Consider the following 23083-nt stretch of genomic DNA (forward strand, 5'->3'; position numbering starts at 1 on the left):
CAGGGACAGTATAATACTAAAAGAGAAGATGTATAACATAGCAAAGATGAGTGGGAAGCCAGAGGATTGGGGAACTTTTAAAGAACAACAGAAGTAGGGGGCGCTGTCCTGTGCACGGCTGCCCAGCCAGCAGTTGTCTGTCTTTTCACCGTTTTATTTTTATTTTTAGTTAGTTAAAGTGTTTTGTTTGGAGGTCTAGACTTTTTTATGTGGGGGGTGGGGGGGGAAACTACCTTTCAGGGTCCCTACCTGGTCGGAGAGGCAGCTTTTCTCCGGGCTGCAGCTTCGACCCGTACTCGCGGCCTACCAGCAGGCCTGGAGCGGCGTTTCCTGTCGGGGACCGCCCAGAACGTCAGCTTCGGCGGCGGCACAGCACTGGAGCGCTATCGTGGAGCGTGCGATGCCTTGCCTGGGTCGCCGCGCTGGAGCTCCGGTGAGCTGAGACCGCCGGGAACAACATCGCGGAGCTGCGGGTCTGAGGAGCGGCCAGCTGCGGGCGGCGGCGCTGAACTTTACACCGGGAGCCTGGGATCTCTAGATGAGATCGCCAGTAGTGGAGCTCCAACCGGCGCGGCCTTGTCGGCTTCGGAAGCCGCGGCCTCCAGTACGGAGGCGGCCGTTCCAGGGTTCCCATGCCGCTGTGAGGACTCTCCCGACGCCGGAGCACCACCACCCGGCGAGAACGGCCAGGAACATCGGGCCTCCGTAGAGGCAACTGTGGAGGCCTCAATGGGCCCGACTATGGGTGAACTGGGGTTGGGGACTGGACTTTGTGCCTTCCCTCATGGTGGGAGCCATTGTGGGGGGATGTTCTATGTGTTTAAGACTCTCATTGGTGTTATGTCTGTATTCTTTTTTTGGTGTGCTGCAAAATGGCAAAAAGCATTTCATTTCACTACACCTCGGTGTATGTGAATGTGACCAATAAAATACCTTTGATACCTTTGAAGTAACATAAAGGCAATACGGGGAGAAAAGATGAAGTACGAATGTAAGCTAGTCAAGAATATAAAGTAGGATAGTACAAGCTTCTTTAGGTATGTGAAAAGGAAAAGATTCATTAAGACAAATGTGGGTCTCTTGAAGACAGAAACAGGTGAATTTATTATGGGGAACAAGGAAATGGCAGACGAGTTGAACAGGTACTTTGGATCTGTCTTCACTAAGGAAGACACAATCTCCCAGATGTATTAGGGAACTGAAGATCTAGGGCAGGATTGGGCAACCTTGTTCTGTATAGGGGCCAGGACACATGTCTGTGAGTGGATGGCGGGCCACATCTATCATGTGTTCACATAGATCCCGCCCCTTCACGCCACCCGGAGCACTGGCCCCCTAGTTACGGGCGCTCACGAACACGGCGCACCTACAGACCGTTGCATTGGCTCTACAACAATCATCAGGGTCCAATCATTCACCGTGGTTTGATTTCTCGGGTAGTGAAAGTTACTCCAAGTATTTTTTATTTTCTACAAATATTGTTTTATCTTCTAAAATCATGGCCTAGACATATCTCAGCCTGCCCACGTTCCAGAGGCTTGCATCAAAATCTAACTTGCAGCAAAATGTTGGCTTCCATCCTAACAGCCTGTGGTTCACTGTGCATATTGCATTACAGTAGTGAAGCATTTTCTAAATGTATCATTGTACATGCGATTCCCACCAATGCATTTCTCCAAAAACTTTCTTCAAATTAAAACCCAATTGTAGGGGCGCAAGGGAAATGTTTAATCACATTTTTTCAAGAATCCATAGAATTGCTTTGTATTTTTGTTTGTTTTAATTAATCTATGACAGCATAGATTATAAATTGCATTATAAAGATTGCATTATAAAATTAAATTCCCTCAATGTTGGTTTTTATGTTGTGGGCACATGTTGTGCTAAAATAGTTGAAATAAGCTGAAACAATTTTGTACTTTTTAATTACAAGCTTGGCACTTTGCAATAATTGAAACCTGGTTTCACCAATTTGCCTTCTAATGGATAGGGAACTTTAATTTCATCATTTGGTTTATTGTTTCTAATTTTTAAGATCCATATGACCAGGAAATTACAGGCCTATTCCCAGTTTTTAACTTGAGAACTCACTCGTATTTATTTGCAAACTTTTAAAATACTATTTCCATTTATAGCCATGTGATAATACAAGGGAGCAAACGATAAACTGTGTTGCTATAGGACCATAAAGTATTTCAAAACATGTTTGTGAGGAATGGAAAAGTAGACCTTGAGAATGGGAGTAGGAGGCTTGGAGGTTTATAACAAGAGGAATCGAATATAGGAGCAAAGAGGTCCTCCAACAGTTGTACAGAGCCCTAGTGAGACCACACCTGGAGTATTGTGTGCAGTTTTGGTCCCCTAATTTTAGGAAGAACATTCTTGCCATTGAGGGAGTGCAGCGTAGGTTTACAAGGTTAATTCCCAGGATGGCGGGACTGTCATATGCTGAGAGAATGGAGCAGCTGGGCTTGTACATTCTGGAGTTTAGAAGGATAAGAGGGGATCTCATTGAAACATATAAGGGCTTGGACACACTAGATTTAAGAGAGAGTTAGATACAGCTCTAGGGGCTAGTGGAGTCAAGGGATATGGGGAGAAGGCAGGCACGGGTTATTGATAGGGGACGATCAGCCATGATCACAATGAATGGCGGTGCTGGCTTGAAGGGCCGAATGGCCTCCTCCTGCACCTATTTTCTATGTTTCTATGGCTTGGTTTTTGCTCTGACATGCACTAAGGTACCAAGGTCTAAGCGGAAGCTCAGAGGGGATAGAGCCTTTTCTGTTGCTGCTCCGGCACTCTGGAACACCTTGCCGTTGCACATCAGACAGGCCCCCTCACTGTCCATCTTCAAATCCTCCCTAAAAACTCATTTTTATTCTCTGGCTTTCGACACTGGCTGAGACATTGCTCCTGTTCTTAGTGCTTTTAATGTCTTTTAATTTTTACTGTTTTTTAGTCCTTCGTTTTACGGTTTTTAATGGTTTGTAATGACTTTTTGTCCATGAGTTCTCATGTACAGCACTTTGTGGCAACTGCGGTTGTTTAAAGTGCTTTATTAATAAGGTTATTATTACTATCAACTGTGGGACCTTATATAGACAGGTGTGTGCCTTTCTAAATCATGTCCAATCAATTTAATTTACCACTGGTGGACTTCAATCAAGTTGTAGAAACATCTCAAGGATAATCAATGGAAACAGGATGAACCTAAGCTCAATTTTGAGTATCATAGCAAAGGGTCTGAATACTTATGTAAATGTAATATTTCAGTTATTTCTTTTTAATTACTTTGCAAAAATTTCTAAACACCTGTTTTCCCTTCTTCATTCTGGGATATTGTGTGTAGATTGATGATAAAATCAAAAGGAATTTAATCAATTTTAAAATAAGGCTGTAACGTAACAAAATGTGGAAAATGTGAAGGGGTCTGAATACATTGTATACTCAAATAGGTTCAAATAATGGCTCACCAACCAGAAGGCTGTGGAGGCCAAGTCAGTGGATATTTTTAAGGCAGAGATAGAGAGATTCTTGATTAGTACAGGTGTCAGAGGTTATGGGGAGAAGGCAGGAGAATGGGGTTTGGAGGGAGAGATAGATCAGCCACGATTGAATGGTAGAGTATACGTGATGGGCCGAATGGCCTAATTCTCCGCCTATTCCTTATGACCAATGTGGTAATCAGTTTGGTTTCACTTGAGATAGTGATCATTGAAGGGAAAGGAATTTAATTTTCCAAAATTCATCTAGAGAAATATAAAAATGTTAAATAATTTTTAAGCCCTTTCCAGAAACATTGATGCCCATTAAGTGTCAAATGAATGATACAGAATGGAATGCACACAACTCATTCATGTCACTATTTTGGAAATGCATTTCTTTAGATCAGAAATCCAGTGCAGAATGTCTGTTTCCAATCACATATGTTAAAATATTAAATATGCCAAGTTTCCAAATTAACCATTTATAAGTATTTCCTACATGAGTAATTAGAATTCAGAATAAATTGGGATCTTCCCTTGAAAGAACTGTTCAATCTTATATTGAATAATTAAATTAAGCAACAGTAACAGTAGCTCCGAATCTTCAGTTGATACAAAGATGGTTAAGCAAGTATAGGAAGTTTGTTGAAATTTTATAAACCTATTAAGTGAGAAATGGTACAGTAATATGTTTAAGAAGGAACTGCAGGTGCTGGGAAATCGAAGGTAGACAAAAATGCTGGAGAAACTCAGCAGGTGGGGCAGCATCTATTGCACCCCAGCGGTATGAACATTGACTTCTTAGTCCTTACTTTCTCCTCCCCTTCTCAGCTCTCCCTCAGCCCACTGGCACCACCTCTTCCTTTCTTCTTCCCGACCCCCCACCCTCACATCAGTCTGAAGAAGGGTTTCGACACGAAACGTCGCCCGTTTCCTTCGCTCCATAGATGCTGCCTCACCCGCTGAGTTTCTCCAGCATTTTTGTCTACCAATGGTACAGTAATAGTTCATTCTAAAATCCCAGAAGTATTAATATCATTCTGAAGTATGTTTCAGTTACTTTGCAGAAAAAATAAGTATTAACAGTGCACTGGGAACAGAATGAGAGAATCTCCTGGAAGTACTAGAACGTTAAAGTTTCTATGCAAGAGATTTATTATGGGATAGAGACATTACGGGAAGCAATAATCTCTTCCTGCTCTGGACATTCAGAAAATACCCCTCTAGTTTGGTGAATGAGTACTCCCTTGCCTGTTGAATGAGTACTCCCTCTGTACTTTAATCTCTATGAATTGATAAGGAAATGAGTTACAATATTTCTCACTTTCATGGATCAAAACTAAAGAAACGGAACATGTTTCATGAGTTTTATTAATGAAAATTGTAAATATTAAATGTAATTATAAAATTCACATATGACATTGAGCTGCTTTAATCATTTTTCAGTTACAAGTTCTTCATATTAACTAAATCTTAAACCAAAAATCATTTTTCACTATATCCAAAGATTAATCAATCATTGTAGGATTAAATCTTAATTCCAGTGTAAATTCAGGAAACTGATTTAACAACGTGCCCTTGGCTTTTTCAATTTTTATGTCTGACATTTGCAAATGATTTCTTCATTATTGGTATTGACATTGATTCATAAATGTCACAAGTACCGAGTTGGTGAAAAACCTTTTGCATGCTATCGAGGCAAATCATACCTCAGACAAGTACAAAAGTCAGGCAGTGCAAAAGAGAAAATAAACAGGGCACAGAATAAAGTTACAGGCACAGAGAAAAGGCAGATAGAACACTGTTAGTAATTCAGACAGTTTTGGAATTGAGCTTTTGGTAAAGCAGAACAATTGTGTAAAAGGAATAAGTAGATGTGTTGGGGCCAGTACGCAGAGTCATCATGCTCTGGCACCATTCTAGAATAAAAATGTCACCTTGCTACAAATGGATAGTGATTTCCTAAGTTCAGTCGTTCAAGCAGGCACAAAATAACTCAAAGCAGCACCATGTCCTTTCCTTGTATACAGCACTATGCACATTACTAATACATTTGTTCAAGTCAGTTTTGAAGTACACATTCATTTTCTTCATTTGTATATTCTTGTACATGTATGTTTTCCCTGAAGTTCATACTTGTCAGAAAATAAAATTAAACACACAACAGATCTAATAAAACTTATTGGTAAAATGTAAAAAAATTAGCATGTGGAGATTGTTACTAAAAGTGACACTAATTATGAGATTGAGTTCAACAAATTTTGAACTGTGAGACTAATAATCATTTATAATAGGTTAGTATACAGTTCTTTTGTTTTTCTTTCACTAACTGGCTTGCAACCAATAGAGGACAATGAAGCTCCCCATCTTCCATGTGAAGTTGCTTGCTATTCCTTGTAGCAGTGATGACGACTCGGTATGCTGGAATCAGTCATAAATTAAATCCACCATTAGCATGGCATTCAACGTTCAATCCTAAATGGAGTACTTCTGAAGGAACCGTTCAAATGCATCATAAATGGCTTGTCTGCAAACAAAACAAAAGTTAAATTCTGAATAAATGTATCACAGGCAGATGTAATTTTCTGGCTGTGTCAACAATAAATGTGTTTATTTCATGCTATATTATGAACATTGTACACAGCCAGTCTCTCTTTACCAAATTCATGTTTTAGGATCAGGTCATTGCTAAAAGCCAACATTTATTGCACGTGCCTAATTGCCTTTGAGATGGTGGTGTGGACCATCTTCTTGGATCACTGCGTTACTCCTGTAGGAAAGAACTGCAGATGCTGGTTTAAATCAAAGGTAGACACAAAATGCTGGAGTAACAGGCAGCATCTCTGGAGAGAAGGAATGAGTGATGTTTTGGGTCAAGACCCTTCTTCAGACTGGTTAGGGATAAGGGAAACGAGAGATATAGGCGGAGATGTGGAGAGATAAAGAACAATTAATGAAAGATATGCAAAAAAGTAACGGTGATAAAGGAAACAGGCCATTGTTAGCTGTTTATAGGGTGAAAATGAGAAGCTGGTGCGACTTGGGTGGAGGAGGGATAGAGAGAGAGGGAATGCCGGGGCTACCTGAAGTGAGAGAAATCAATATTCATACCACTGGGCTGTAAGCTGCCCAAGCGAAATATGAGCCACTGTTCCTCCAAATTTGCGTTTAGCCTCACTCTGAAAATGGGGGAGACCTAGGATAGGAAGGTCTGTGGAGGAATGGGAAGGAGAATTCAGCAACCGGGAGAAAATGGGATTTCCCAGGGGAACAGGTAATTTTCTCCTGCTGATAAAACAATGCAGTCGTCGACCTAAAAAAGTTACTTGGAGTAAGGAGCATGAATTTCTTTATAAAGAAAACCATAAGGGCATGAAACTATGAAATACAGATAAATCAGAGGAGATTATAGAGCTATGGAGAGACACAAGATAGGAGAAATTAGGCTTGTAGTGCTTTACTGAAGAGTTATTCAAATGATCCACATGCTGAAGAAAATGTAATTTTCTATATTGCCAAATGTTCCCACTTTCCCCAAGTCTAATCACTTAATTGTCAACAGTAAATGAATAAAAAATGCAGATGCTGAAAATCTGAAAGAAAAAACAGAAAATATTGGGAACACTTTGCAGGTTACACAGCCCCCTGTGAAAAGGTTAAATACCCTTTGTCTGATGACCTGAAACATTAATTTTGTTTTTCTATCCACAGTTACCCTACAAAGGTCCAGCATTTTGTTTTTAATAATTATCAACAATCCCATTGCAAGACCAGCAGGATCGAATCAAAATGAATGCTCCGCACAATCAAAACATATAACAACTTTGTAAGCACATCTTCTTGAAAAAGAATGAACAATTGACCAGACAGATAGCTGACAGAGTTCGACCACAGTAAGAGTCCAACACTTTTCTACACATTCGAGGTTTCTCATTTACTCATGCCAACCAAATAACGATATTAATTAGTCTCCAGGAAGTGATCTACAGGGTTCAGCACAAAAACTGGACAACATAGAAAATAGATGCAGGAGTAGGCCATTCGGCCCTTCGAGCCTGCACCGCCATTCAATGTGATCATGGCTGATCATCCAACTCAGTATCCCGAACCTGCCTTCTATCCATACCCCCTGATCCCGTTAGCCACAAGGGCCACATCCAACTCCCTCTTAAATATAGCCAATGAACTGGCCTCAACTACCTTCTGTGGTAGAGAGTTTCAGAGATTCACCACTCTCTGTGTGAAAAATGTTTTTCTCATCTCAGTCCTAAAAGACTTCCCCCTTATCCTTAAACTGTGACCCCGTGTTCTGGACTTCCCCAACATCGAGAACAATCTTCCTGCATCTAGCCTGTCCAACCCCTTAAGAATTTTGTAAGTTTCTATAAGATCCCCCCTCAATCTTCTAAATTCTAGCGAGTACAAGCCGAGGACAACAAAAGGTAACGTTTAAAAAAAGTCAGAAGAGGAAGGATAGGTTAGTCTCCAGGAAGTGATCTACAGGGTTCAGCACAAAAACTGGACAACATAGAAACATAGAAAATAGGTGCAGGAGTAGGCCATTCGGCCCTTCGAGCCTGCACCATTCGCCATTCAATATGATCATGGCTTCAGCTAGGGTAGTAATTGGTACAGAGAGAAATAGCAAAAAATCCCAAAAATTGATTATTTTAAGCCAACAGAAATTGCAGTTTTGTCAGGTTCTCGCTGCTTTTACCTGAAGAGACCTTGTTTGAAGAGGTAGGCACTAATGTGACCCCCTTCCAAGTATCTGACTTCACACCCAGGCCAGATTTCATTAAGGCTCCGTACTCCACCTCGAGGAATATAGGCATCTTCTTTAGCTTGTACCACTATGATTAGACTAGGGTCTACTGGCACTGTAATTTAAATCAAAGATCAGATCATTAGAGCTTATATACACACACAGACTTTCAGCTAGCAATTCAGACCAACAGATGCTAATTGACATTCTTAATTTAAATAATGTTCAGTGCAACTGCTGCTTGTAAACTCACTTCTTCTACTTCAAATATTTATCTAATCCAATTCTCCTCATTAAAAATGCAAAGGTCTTTCATAATTCCTCTTTTTATTTTGAAATAGGTTTAAACATCTACTCAAATGTTCAGGAGATCATATAATTTGAGTTTTTAAGTCTGCTTGTTTAAACTTCTCAAAGTCATTCATAAGAAAATAGAATGCTCCTCAACCTAACTTGCCATTCAATATCACAACTGAATTGCCCCTCACATCAACACCTCATCTGGCGTCAAGTTGGGAAAAGGGGAAGTATAACGGGATCTGGGGGGCCTTGTACATCAGTCTATGAAAGTAAGCATGCAGGTACAGCAGGGAGTGAAGAAAGCGAATGGCATGTTGGCCTTTATAACAAGAGGAATCGAATATAGGAGCAAAGAGGTCCTTCTGCAGTTGTACAGAGCCCTAGTGAGACCACACCTGGAGTATTGTGTGCAGTTTTGGTCCCCTAATTTGAGGAAGGACATTCTTGTTATTGAGGGAGTGCAGTGTAGGTTTACAAGGTTAATTCCCGGGATGGCAGGACTGTCATATGCTGAGAGAATGGAGCAGCTGGGCTTGTACACTCTGGAGTTTAGAAGGTTGAGACGGGATCTCATTGAAACATATAAGATTGTTAAGGGCTTGGACACACTAGAGGCAGGAAACATGTTCCCGATGTTGGAGAAGTCCAGAACCAGGGGGCCACAGTTTAAGAATAAGGAGTAAACCATTTAGAACGGAGACAAGGAAACACTTTTTCTCACAGAGTGGTGAGTCTGTGGAATTCTCTGCCTCAGAGGGCGGTGGAGGTAGGTTCTCTGGATGCTTTCAAGAGAGAGCTAGATAGGGCTCTTAAAAATAGCAGTCAGGGGATATGGGGAGAAGGCAGGAACGGGGAATGGGGATGATCAGCCATGATCATCTGATTGGGGATGATAAGCCATGATCACATTGAATGGCTCGAAAGGCCAAATGGCCTACTCCTGCACCTGTTGTCTATTGTGCTAGATCCCATAGCGCTGTTCCCCAGTATTTCAAAGTGCATCTACCCCTCTTTAAATACACCTCCATTTAAAGTTTCCGCACAGCTCTGGGGTAGAGAATTATGAGTTTCACCACCTTCTGCAAGAATAAATTCCTACACAGCACATTTTTAAATGACTACCTCCTTATCATTCAATTAAGTCCCATGTTGAACACTCTCCCACAATTGGAAATATCGCAAACTGTTCTGATATTCCACCACAGAATTCATTACACCAGAACAGTTCCACTGTGACATCAAATCAAACAACTCACTTACTGCAGGATTATGCAGATAAGAATCAGCAACTGAGTTTGCACACAAATCTTTCTCTTCCTTTTTGGATGTAGAGAATAATTGTAAAACTGTAAATGCTGACATATCTGAGATAAGCTAACCACATGATGAATTTAACCATTGCACCATCAGGAAATCCTGCATCTTTCTTTGTATACATTATAAATCATACAAAATTTCAATTATAGTATGTATTCACAATTTCTGATATTAACTTTAATCAGAAGTTTTAAAATACCTGAGAAATTTCCCATGTGTGTACACTCATCCATTACTCCTTTCATGAAGAGTATAGATTCTCGTTTTAGGGAGCTTTTCCTCTTTTCCCTCTTTAATGGTTCATGTTTTACAGAGGATGAAAGCTTGCTAGTGTTCGTTGAAGGTATTGGATGAGTCTGACAGCCACGGTGCGAGGTATCTTGAAGCAGAAACTCTTGTGTGGAAGCATTAAAGACTGTCGTATCGGGACTGAACTGAGTAACTGTTGCAGTCTTCAAGACTTCTCTCTTAACATTTAATTCATGCATTTCTGTGGTAAAGTCAAAGTGTTCCCATTTGTCCAAACCGGATGAGGAGTTCTTTATAAAATCTTGACCCATTTTGAAAGAATCCATCTAAAGATTAAATAATTAAGATTTATAAATAATTTCAAAGCAGATTTTTCAAAGCAAATATTTCACTGAAGCTTTTGATTAACTTCTCCCTGCCTTACTTGCAGTTTCAACATATTTTGGACAGTGATACAGATTCACTTATATCATTTAATACACTCCTCAGATGGGAACAGGAAACAAGTCTGGTAATTTCTTGTTCAGCATCAAAATAAGGTCAATAAAGAATCAAATTCATTTAAAATATAATTGAATACCCAAACTAAATATCTATCTTACACCTGAAGACTAAGTAATCATGATAAAACACCTTCTCTGCCACAAAAGGCACAAAAAGTGAAGCCTACCAGAAGAGGATAAGCATGTCAGACCATTATTTCTGTTGGATGCATATTTTGCACCCTTCGTATTTGAGGTACAAATATTGTACAACCAAAGATACAATCTCTGCACCCTTTTTAAAATCGAGTATCAATCCAAAAGGAAGTTGGATTGCGAAGAAACTGAAAAGCAAGTTTCTCAAGGAAATAAAATGTCGTGTTTTTACATTTGTATTTATATGGTGACTTTATATTCACTATCTCAGTTATACCTCAGGCATTATACCTCAGGACACCTTGGTGCTTTAAAGCCAATGAAGTGCGTTTGAACTGACGTCACTGCTGTAACAAAAAAAAGTAGATCCTTTGGCCTCTTGAACTTGCGCCACCATTCAGTAATACATGACAGTCCTCTATCTCAACTTTTTCTTCCCAACCAAGCCGTCTCTATCTTGATTTCCTTAATGTCTACAAAAACAATTACTCCAAGTCATGAATATAGTCAACACTTGATCATCCATTGTCTTCTGGGGGAGACATTCCCAAAGATTTACAGCCCTCTGAGTTAATAACGTTTCCTTCACTCAATAGTTCTTAATGCTAAAGGCACTAAAGAATTAAAGAAAACAGGAACAAGGTACTGGGTTTGGATGATCAGCTATGATTATACTGAATGGCAGAACAGGTTCGAAGGCTGAATGACCTATTCCGAGTTTCTTTGTTTTAACTTTTTCAATCCTATAAACCTTATCATTTCAATGCAATCACCTTTCAGAGGTCACAACCCTCCTTCCAGGTGTCAGTTTATTGAATTTAAGCTTTGTGGACACCAAGAGTAGAACATCGTTTAGGCACGATAATTAAAACTGCATATAGCAACAGAGAGAGGTTGAAAAGGTCGGGCCTTGGAGCACAGGAGGATGAAGGATGATCTTACATGAGTGTACAAAATCATGAAAGGAATAGATTGGGTAGACGCACAGAGCCTCTTGCCCAAAGTAGGAGAATCGAGAACCAGAGGACATAGATTTGAGGTGAGGGGGGGGGAAAGATTTAATAAGAATCTGAGAGGTAACGTTTTCACACAAAGGGTGGTAGGTGTATGGAACAAGCTGTCGGAGGAGGTAGTTGAGGCAGGTACAATCACAACGCTTAAGAAACATTTAGACAGGTCGAAGGACAGGACAGGTTTAGAGGGATATGGGTCAAATGCAGGCAGGTGGGGCTAGTGTAGATGGGACATGTTGGCCAGCGTGGTCAAGTTGGGCCAAAGAGCCTGTTTCCATGCTGTAAGACTCCATGAGTCTAACTGGTGTGAACGGTTTATCGATGTTGGCGTGGACTCAGTGGGTTGAAGGGCATGTTTTCATGCTATATCCTCCAAATATCCAAGTATGCTAATCAGGAACAGTTCACAGCTCCAAAGGAGCAAAGGCATGTGTCACGGCTGATCCTCATGAACATATCACTCTCTTCCAAGAGCAGAGACATGGAAAGTCTATTGACCCTTTTGCCGAAGCAGAGATAGGCACACTACCCCATGTCACTACCCTCTCCCTCCTCCATCTTCAGCCTGATCCAAGAGCCACAGGGACCACCGACTGAGTTGACTCAGAGTGGAGTGAAGATAAGAGGTATCAGAGGTGTGTTACTAGGCATCCAACAACTTGCTCAAGTGAGACAATGGTGAAGCAGAATGAATAATTATAAGTTTGTCTACCCAGTCCCTAAAGAAATGTACTTGGTGTGCAAGTTCAAGGCACTAAGGGGCCCTAAAGAGTATCAAACAACCTTCTACCAGCTTCTTCGACAACCTGCTATCCTTGCTGCACAACCAAACTGCTCCCTCATTGGGATCGCAGCAACAAGTTGAAAATAACTTGTTGGTCATCAAGGACATCTGCACAGGCTTAAAGAGAAAGGGATCAGTCACCCAGCAGCTATACAGGAGACAATAAGATGTAGCACCAGCACTTCAAAATACAGCTGGAAATGTGTGAAGTGGGAGAGATGCTAGGGTATGTATATTTAATGAATAATGCAGCAATGTTGTTGTTTGTATTGTTTGACTTTTCTTGTTATTAATACACAGGTGCAGACTCCACCATGCCCCAGCTAGTAATTCTGCTGATGAGTGTCTCAAGTTAGTAATGGTGAAGACTTGTAATGTATGGCTTGTGATGTCATTAGCACAACCAGTGCTGGGAAAATGTCAGAAATGTACTGTACACTGACAATGACAATTAAAATTGAATCTGAATCTGAATCTGAAATGCTACAGTGAATTGTGCCCAGAAACAGCAGATCAATTTTCCCAGTTGGCATAACTTCAGCTGGAAATGATTGCTGGAAAGAGCAATAGACCTGGGTTAAATAATTTGTGTTTGTAGTTCAGCCATGAAAAATAGTTTCGAATGGATCCAATTTTCATGATAAAAGCTGGTTAAATTAGGTAAGTGAGCTTCAGGTGCAAATTTTCACATGAGATTAGTATGCTGTGATATTAACAGAGACTTGGCTCAAATCAGAACACGACTGAGTACTGAATGTTCTGAAATAATGTGGGTTTTCTTGCACTAATCGGTGCACTCAATTGGCCGCCAGCTGTAGTAAAGAAAACAGACAAGTACATTTCTAAGGAAATTAAGGGGGAAATGGAAAAAATACATAGTTAACTATAATCATGGGGAAACTGGTAGGAATTCAGTTATTATAATATTGGTTGGGATATAAATGTGCAGAGAGCAAACGAGAAAGAATCTTCTGCAAAACTTTCATAATTTGCATGATCCTGCTCCAATCATAGAAACATAGAAAACAGGTGCAGGAGGAGGCCATTTGGCCCTTTGATCATGGCTGATTCCATCATTTTTGGTAATATCACTGGTCAAACAGAACAAGTGTCAATGGGAGGATATTGTGACCATAATTTCACAAGATTTAGATTGGCTGTGGAAAATATCAAGAAGCAAACCAAAGTACGATTAATTAATTAGAGAAGGGCTGACTTTAGTTGGTTGAGACCAGATTCTGGTAACTGGAATCATAGATCTGCACCGTAACTGAAAAAAATGGACAAGCTTTAAAGCAGAGATAGTTTTATTATATCTTGGAACCTGCTTGACACAGTAAAGCATAGTAACAAATAAAAGATCTCTCTGTATGACTGGAAAGACTGAGAGTAAGAGAAAGCATGAAAAAACGGCTCATGGCAGATGTCAGGTTCACAATACAAATGTGAACCAGGCTGAACATGGATGGAAAACTCACAGTGGAAGTGAAAAAAGAAATAAGTGCAAAAAGCCAGTGTGAGTGTAAGGTGGCAACAAACATTCAAAATCAGTTTTCTATTTCACAATTACGGCAGTTTTTACAAAAGCTTTCTCTGCTTTCCTCATTGATATCATAAATTCATATCACCTCCTCCAAATAGTAGATTGTGATTTACAAGCCTCCATCCTCCCCTCTCTGAGCTAACACCTCGACACACGTGACAAAAAACTAAACTAAGCCCCGTCACCACTTCCATTATTCATTCTCTTGGCCTGCACCCCATCAGATATTTGTTCCATCCACTCCTCCCCCTTCTGTGCAAGTATGGTTAATTTCTAACTTTCCCCTTGATCTGATGACAATTCAGCAATCTGAAGTGTAAACCCAGTTTATGCTTTCAGTTTGGCTGCCCAATCGGCTGATGATTTCCAGCATTTCAAATTATTATTTTTATTCCTAGAGTCTGTATTTTTTGTGTTTGTAGTGTCATATAGCAAAAACAAAAAAACAGTTTATTGTTAGTTTGGTGTTGTCGGGGCTTTCCAAATTTGTGAATTTCAGCAACTGATCAACTATAGGAGGGGAACGAGCAAAGCATGACCATCCAGATATCATGCAAGCACCCAGTGGTTTTAGTGCAACGCTGAAACAGTTGACCAACATAACTCATCTGTTAAACAATACATCAGAACAGGCATTCATCAACACATTTATTTGGAATGAATCAAGCTACCATCCTTACCTGCCTCGCCTAGGTGCAACACAGCAACAGAGCCAGCTCTTAAAATGTCCACTAAAACAGCCTGGCAACCCACTCTGTTCAGGGTCAAATTAAGGATGACTGTTGGCTTTACCAGTGATGTCCATATCCTCATCATTTTTAATATACAGGTGCACAACCTTTTATCCGAAGATCCAAATAACGAAAACCTCCGAATAGCGGCCATTTTTTCGGTCCTTGAAGAAAGGTCCTTGAAAACGTTCACCGAGGGCGGCCCGCAGAGGTGACAGCGGAACCTCCGGTCGGTCCTCGAAGAAAGGGGAACTAAATCCCCACTCATAAAAGAGAAGATGAGGGTATATTGCGCGGGAGGGTTAATAATTGACAATATGCTGCTGCCTGCCCGCTGAGTTAAAAAGTTCCCACGGTAGACTCACGATATACAGTGTTTCGTGAGTCTTGCGTGGGAACTTTTTAACTCAGCGGGCAGGCAGCAGCAGATTGTCGCTCGCTTCAGTATCACCCCACCTACGCCCCTCTGCTTCCCGGCCATGTGTGTGACCCCTTCCCTCCCCTCTCCAGCTCCCCGCCCATTGCACCGGCGCGGGGGCTTTGCCAGTCACCGGAGACGTCAGGACCAACGGGACACCGACCCCCAGGCCCACCGCAAGCACGGAGATCCCAGAGACCCACAGCCAACAGCAGCCCAGCCCAGCCCCACTCCAACTACAGAGGAACCTGGGTTGCGGATGACGGGGCGCAGCTCGGGGCGTCGTAGGGGCCCATCGGGGAGCGGCCACTCAAAGCCACGCCGGGAGATGTAGGGCCCTGCCCCGGTCTTGATGTTGGAGCCCCCGGCGGGCGCTAGCAAGTCCGCGGCAATTTACAGCCGCGCCGGGCGTTGTAAGGCCCCCCTCCAGGTCACTCTCAACCTGTATGATGTTTGCTCTCAACCCCGTAATTCGGGCGGGAGAAGTCGCCGCTGCCGGTGCCCCGCAAAGCGGTCTCCCACCGGAGACCCGCGAGCTCCCGGTGTCACCATCCACAGGAGTCGGGTCGCAGCAGCTCGCCCCCGCAGCTCTCCACGCTCCGAAGCTGGCTAGCTCCACGGAGGTAGGTCCGTAGGTCCACAGCTCCCACCGACCCCCAAGCCCACTGCAAGCACGGAGATCCCAGAGACCCACAGCCAGCAGCAACTCCAGCCCAGCCCCGCTCCAACTCCAGAGGAACACGTAGGGGCAGAAGCTGATGGTGTGCAAGGTACGTCTTGTTCTTGGGGTGGCGGATGAGGGGGCGCAGCTCGGGCTGTGGGCGAACTGCCACTTGTCGCTGTAGCGGCCAAAGATCATAGAGGAGCTCCTCTATGATCTTTGGTAGTGGCCCATCGGGGAGCGGATTCCTCTGGAGTTGGAGGGGGGGGGGGGGGGGGGGTATTGTGCTGTTTGACCGCCCCCTGCTATCCCAGGGACAGGGAGACACAGCGGCTTTTTAGACTGGTGGGCAATCACTTCCAAAGTTCTGCCCACACAGTCAGTATACTTCTCCTACACTGTATTTCATACAAACATTTATTCTGCAAGAAAAAACGACATTGAAGACTCAAACTCGCGATCGAGTAACTGCCAGGATCAAGGCGCAAACTCGCAACCTTGCGGATATGAGCCGAGCACTCTACCACTGAGCCAGCCATTAAAATCTACGCTAAAAAAATTCCATTCCGAAGACCGACAAATTCTGAATTACGAAAAGTGTCTGGTCCCAAGGCTTTCGGATAAAAGGTTGTGCACCTGTACTTATGAATGGAAACGGGGCATTTGCCCTAAAATCTTGAACCACATTCATCAACATCATGGCTTACCTTAAAACTCACAATTGTCCTCCTCAACACTATACAAAACAATGATTACATTCAATGCAGTGACATGTAGCAAACTAAAATAAACTTACTCCACAGTATTCTAGTAATCTGATAATTTCCTCCTCATAAACTGTTTCAGTGGCATATTGTTTTTCCAGCTCTCTCCAGTTCACTGATTTGCTCAACACACCCTGCAAAGAGCAACATAAAATTACAATATTCATAGAAAACATAAAAAATAGGTGTAGGAGTAGGCCATTCGACCCTTCGTGCCAGCACCGCCATTCAATATGATCATGGCTGATCATCCAAAATCAGTACCCCGTTCCTGCTTTCTCCCCATATCCCTTGATTCTGTTAGCCCTAAGAGCTGTATCTAATGCCCCTGTCCCACTTAGTAAACCTGAACGGAAACCTATGGAGACTTTGCACCCCACCCAAGGTTTCCGTGCGGTTCCCGGAGGTTTTTGTCAGTCTCCCTACCTGCTTCCACTACCTGCAACCTCCGGCAACCACACGGAAACCTTGGGTGGGGCGCAAAGTCTCCATAGGTTTCCGTTCAGGTTTCCTAAGTGGGACAGGGGCATTACTCTCCCTTGAATACACCAGTGTCCATTTCTTACTACCAAGGCTATAGGTACATTTTATGTATTACACAAAATAATTTTCCATTGCCTACAGAACAGAGAGATTTATCCTACCCTTAAATGTATAATTTGCAATAATTGAGTTGTATTTGATAATACAATGTGTATCATTTGGATTGTGAAACAGAGCTAATAACAAATACATTAAACATGCACAATGGGGCAGGAGTTAGAGCTCAATGCTCCAGAGCACAGATGTTAGAGGCATGACAAACAGGGGGTAGAGAGGAGGGGGATTTGCATTTTTTATCAGGGAGAACATCACAGCAGTATTCAGAAAGGATATTCCAGGGGATCATCCAGTGAGGCTATATAGGAGGAACTCAAAAATAGTATTATATTGATCGGGTTGCACTACAGCCCCCCCGCCCCAATAATCCACGTAAATAGAGAAGAAAATATATAAGAGGAAATCACACATAGCTGGTGTCAAAATAGTTGACTTTAACTTTTCCAATTTTGACTGGGACTGTTACAGTGCGAAGGGCTTTCATGGGGCACGATTTGTTAATTGTGTCCAGCAAAGTTTTCTGAAACAATGTATGTAAATGGACCTACTAGGGAGGAGGCAATATTGGACCTCCTTTTGGGAAATAAGGCAGGGCAAGTGACTAGAGTGTCAATTCTTAGTTTTAAAATAGTTATGGAAAAAAAAATATAGAAATGATCCACAAGTCCTAACTTGGGACAAGGTTGATTTCTAATGGCATTAGACCAGAACTCGCAACAGTTCATTGGGAGAGGATGTCTACATATAAAGGAACATCTGGCATGCGAGAGAGGGAGTTTACAGCCATCATGTTCCTGTTAGAGTAAAATTAGCAGAGCAAAAGGAGGACATGAGATAACATTTTCCTGTACATTATCTATCAAAGTGAAGAAATTCTGTAAGTAAATTAAGAGCAAAATGGTAACTTGGGAGAGAATAGGTCTCTTTATAGATCAATGTGATCAAGTTGTCACAGGAAATAGGTGAGGTCTTAAATTAACATTTCTTGAAAGTTTTTACCGTGGAAGTTAGGGATTTAAGGGAAGAGAATCATGATGTCTTGAAACATATCCACATTACAAAAGAGACGGCCATGGCATAAATCCCCAGGACCCGACCAAGTGCATTCTAGGATATTGTGGGAAGGGAGGGAAGAAATTGCAGGGACCGTGGCAGAGATATCTGTATCATCATTAGCCACTGGTGTTGTAATTTCAAAGGCAAGTACTGATTAGGAGAATAATTGGTATGGCTTTGTGTTTAGGATATGAAGTGATGTGAAATTTGATGGGGTTTTTTAAAAGCGGTTATCAAGAGGATTCATGAGAACAGGGCTGTTGATGTGGTCTACGTGAACTTTAGCAAGGCTCTTGACCTCCCACATGGCACAGTGGTCTAAAAGGTTAGATCACATAGGATCCACGGTGAGCTAGCCAATTGGATACAAAATTGGTTTGTTGGTAGGAGTTAGAGTGCAGTAGAGGATGGTTGTTATTCAGATTGGAGGACCTCAGGGATTGCTGCTGGGTGCCTTGTTGCTCGGCATCTATAGTCGCGACTTGAATGAAAATGTAGTTGCCATGGTTATTAAGCTTGAGGATAACACCAAAATTGGTAGTATAGTTAGTAGACAGTGAAGGTGGTTAAGTAAGCTTGTTACATGATCTAAATCAACTGGGAAAGTGGACCAAGGAGTGGACCAAGGATGGAACAGTTTAGCAGATGGCGGATGGAACAACTTTAGAAAACTTCCATTAAATTCATACACCATTCAAGTATTTCTTCAGGTGCAATAAAATGGTGAAACACAATACAATACTCACTGTAGTAAACACTCCTGAAGCTGTCGACCAAGATAGACAGGGTACAAGTGGTATGGGCTTGGGCCAGTTAGTTGCAGCTAATGATGCCATCTATGAACAACATATTTAGTGTGTCACTGCTAATAATGTAAATCAATGTACTCTAGCAGCTGGGTACCCTCGGCCTCTCCCTCTCCCAGCTCCAGGACGCTCCCCCCTACCGACAGCCACCGCCTCAAGCCCTCCTCCTCTCCCAGCTCCAGGACGCTCCCCCGCCAGCCCCCGCCTCAAGTACAACTTCATCGCTGGAGAAAACGTGGCCGGCAGTGGTTTATTTCAAGATCCTGGGGAGGTGAGGAGGGAGAGTAGGGGGATTGAGAGGAAGAGTAGGGAGGGAGAGGGAGGGGAAAGTGGGGGAGGTGAGGAGGGAGAGTGGGGGAGGAGGGGGAGTTAGAGGGAGAGGTGGGGGTACAGGTTATGGAGGGAGGGAGGGAGGAAGTGACTGAGGCTAGGGGAAAGGAGAGGAAGGGAGAGGTGAGGGAGGGAGTGGGGAGGGGAGGACGACAGGGGAAAGAAGAGGGCGGATGAAGAGGAGGGAGAGGGAGTTCTGGGGGATGAAGGGGAATGGAGGAGGATAGGGGTAGAAAGAGGGATGGCGAGGCGCAGTTGGGGGAGGGTTGCCGTGACTCGTGTCACAACAGGGATCTCTGGCGTCACATCGGGAACCCCTCAGCCGCGCCAGCGCAGTTGGGGGCTATGGGTGAGTGGTGGAATATTGCATTGGGGGAACGGGACCCAACAGGTCCCACTTTGTCTAGTTCTATCTAAAAATACAACATACCTATTGGAAGAGGTGAAGTAACCATAGATCATCTTTGTCCAAGATGGAATTTGAATGTTTCTTTACTCACCCCAGGAAAATTTTAAACTTTATTATAGCAATTAAACACACACATATATACATACACATATGCGTACACATATGCGTGTACACGTACACGTACACACACACACACACACATATATATGTATACACATTATATATATATGTGTGTGTGTGTGTGTGTATATATATATATAATATATATATCTCACCAATTCAACATAATTTCCTGTATTTTATAAAACAAAACTAAATGACTCTTTCTAAGTCAAGCTCACTCGTACAATTTCTATGTATTTTCTTCTTTTCTCTCAATCATATATATTACACAGTTGCAGAACGAGCACTGAAATCTGCGACATCCTACTGATTATGAATTGTCAACCAGAAAATACCTCCCCACAACCCTATTGTTGTTTTCTTCTAATTCGCCTAATTAACATAAAAATTAAAGCCGCTCATCATTAAATTGCTTCTCTTTTTACTCTTTTTAATTGATACTATTTTCCAGTGTGGCTACTGTTTTGGAGCATAAGCACGTGCCAAGATTCCAGCTTCTGCAGTCTCATGTGTCTTCAGCACTAATTAACACCCCACAAGGTTAATGGTCCCAGTCCTGCTTGGACATAATCTGCCCAGTTTATAGATTCCAGCTTCCCAGAAGTGGTTTCAATGCCTGGGAAATTTCAAACCCTGCTGCAACACCTGTTTAGGCACACACTTACCCTATCTATCTCCACAGAGCACAGGAATAGTCCTGAAGTTACCAAATTTGAGGAGCTACTTTTGAAACGTATTCCCCAACTCCTAAAATTCAGCTTGTAGGTCCCCTTTGTTTCCCAAACAAACCTATGTGGATTGTACTAACACGTACCATGACCCCAGCTGTTCATTTCTCCCCCCCCCCCCCCAGAATGTTCTGCAGCCCCTGAAAGATATTTTCTAACTCAGTAGCAGTAACAAGCTAGGATTCGCATTTGTAACCACAGATATGCTGATCCAATCCTCCTATCAAAGGCCGCTATCACTGTAGTCTTGCAGAATTTTAGGTCATTACTTTCATCATTTTATCTACCCAGAACATTATTATTTGAATATACACAATCTACAATATTTTCTTCTAAACAATTTCAAACTTACGTGACCTCCCATTGATATCCCCGTCATTCCCAAAGGTCCATAGCCCCCTCTCTCCAACCAGTGAAGAAGAGCTGCTGACTCCAAAACCAGAGCTCCTCCCATCACAAAAAGATCTGAAACGTTCCTTAAACATGACCTCCTAACCAGAAAACAAAGAAAGGAGTGAAAAACATGACTTTTAAACAGTGATGTTGAATTTCTTACTCAAAACTATTTACTTAAGTACATATCATCATCACCAAAACACATATTTCCAGAGTGCAATATGTTAGTATACTCTTATTAATAGGCAATTTTCATTTCCCGTAGGGTTAATACAATGGTGATCGGGCTGATCACCAACAGTGATGAAACAAACTACAGAGCAGAACCTGGCGGACTGATGCTCACGTAACAACTTGTCCCTAAACACCTCCAAGACCAAGGAGCTGATTATCGACTTCATGATGACACAAAATGGGGAATACGCCCCAATCTCCATCTACGGGGACAGTGTGGAGAGAGTGTCCAGCTATAAGTTTCTGGGCACACACATCTCGGAGGACCTCACATGGTCCACCAACACCGCTGCGCTGGTCAAGAAAGCACAGCAACGACTGTTCTTCCTAAGAACATTGAATAATACTGGTCTGCCCCAACAGCTGCTGACAACCTTCTACCGCTGCACCACAGAGAGCATATTAACGTATGGCATCTCTGTGTGGTATCTCAGCTGCACGGAGGCGGAGAGGAGAGCTCTTCAGCGTGTCGTCCACAGGGCGCAGAAGATTATTTGGTTACAGCTACCTGCCTTGGAGGGCATCTACCACACACGGTGCCTCAGGAAAACAATAATTAAATAGCAAAATGGAGGAAACAATTACCAACCACATATATGGACATGGACCAAAACATGTCCATGGCAACATAATTTTTAGCTGACTTTCAACTTTGTAATATGTTTCATTAAAAAAAAACTATCTACAGGTCTACCATAAGAAGATTTTCTTGCCTTGATTATAGGGCATATATTAAATGACTAATGGATGGTTATCTCAAATATCTTAAAACCCAGATCTAATGAGTCATGCCATCCTTTTTTTGGTTAAATACTTGGAGAAAACAATATAGAAAGTGGGAGGGATGCAAGATTATAAATCTGTTCCACGTGACTTCCACACAAAGTAAATATGGGATTTCAGTAATTTAACGCCCTTCATTAAATCACCAAATTATACACCATGAGCACTCAGAGCTTCAATTTTTTAACTGAAATTCTCAAGAAATCATGTTTGCCTACCAATAATTGCTTAAATTAGTAATGAATGTTTGCAGTAGAGCTTCAGTATGGCACGTCTTTAATTATCTTAGTTTCCAAGTTGAAGTTTCACAATCAGTAAAAAAATTAAACAGAGAAAGGCAATTATTAACAGACCTTTGTGCATTTTAGACAATTCTGTTTAAACAAATATTATTTCTATTAAAGGTACACAAAAATGCTGGAGAAACTCAGCGGGTGCAGCAGCATCTATGGAGCGAAGGAAATAGGCGACGTTTCGGCCCGAAATGTTGCCTATTTCCTTCGCTCCATAGATGCTGCCTTACCCGCTGAGTTTCTCCAGCATTTTTGTGTACCTTCGATCTTCCAGCATCTTCAGTTCCTTCTTGAACACATTATTTCTATTAATCAAGGTTATACTAACGCAATGCACTTCCGCATTCCGAAGGCCCTCAAAACTCGATACAATTAATCCTGATTTATCAATTTATTCTCCTTGGCATTACGTAAAATTATTACCGGATAAGTGGTCTCTCAGCCCACAATTTATCCTCCTGCCGTTGTTAATTCTATTCCATTATTCTATACTCGAGACCTTCAGTTCTTGACCCTCCACCAAAGGGAACATATTTTACTCCAGTTTGTCCAGACATAATTTGATGTACTTTTATCAAATACCTTCTGCCTTCTCTTCAAAGAACTCAGTCACTCTAATCTATCCTTCAAACAGTAGACCCTTATTCCTGACAT

At 42.1% G+C, this 23083-nt stretch overlaps 1 protein-coding gene across 6 annotated transcripts in view; it reads right to left on the reverse strand.

The window, feature by feature from the left end:
- Positions 1–4841: 4841 nt before the first annotated feature.
- The window catches only part of abhd18 (abhydrolase domain containing 18), a 46700-nt gene continuing 28458 nt past the window's right edge, over positions 4842–23083 (reverse strand). For 5 of the 6 annotated variants that reach the window (XM_033013958.1, XM_033013877.1, XM_033014040.1 and 2 more), the window contains 6 exons: positions 21076–21214; positions 19074–19163; positions 16704–16805; positions 10070–10445; positions 8206–8368; positions 5820–6015 (listed from right to left, as the gene is read on the reverse strand). In XM_033013958.1, coding sequence (XP_032869849.1) covers positions 5964–6015; positions 8206–8368; positions 10070–10445; positions 16704–16805; positions 19074–19163; positions 21076–21214 — 922 coding nt within the window. In that variant the 3' untranslated portion in view covers positions 5820–5963. Of the gene's footprint in view, positions 6016–8205; positions 8369–10069; positions 10446–16703; positions 16806–19073; positions 19164–21075; positions 21215–23083 lie in introns of all 6 variants that reach the window. The other variant, XM_033013807.1, reaches the window with a different exon arrangement.

This window comes from Amblyraja radiata, chromosome 1 (assembly GCF_010909765.2).
Source record: "Amblyraja radiata isolate CabotCenter1 chromosome 1, sAmbRad1.1.pri, whole genome shotgun sequence".
NCBI classification, from domain to species: Eukaryota; Metazoa; Chordata; class Chondrichthyes; order Rajiformes; family Rajidae; genus Amblyraja; species Amblyraja radiata.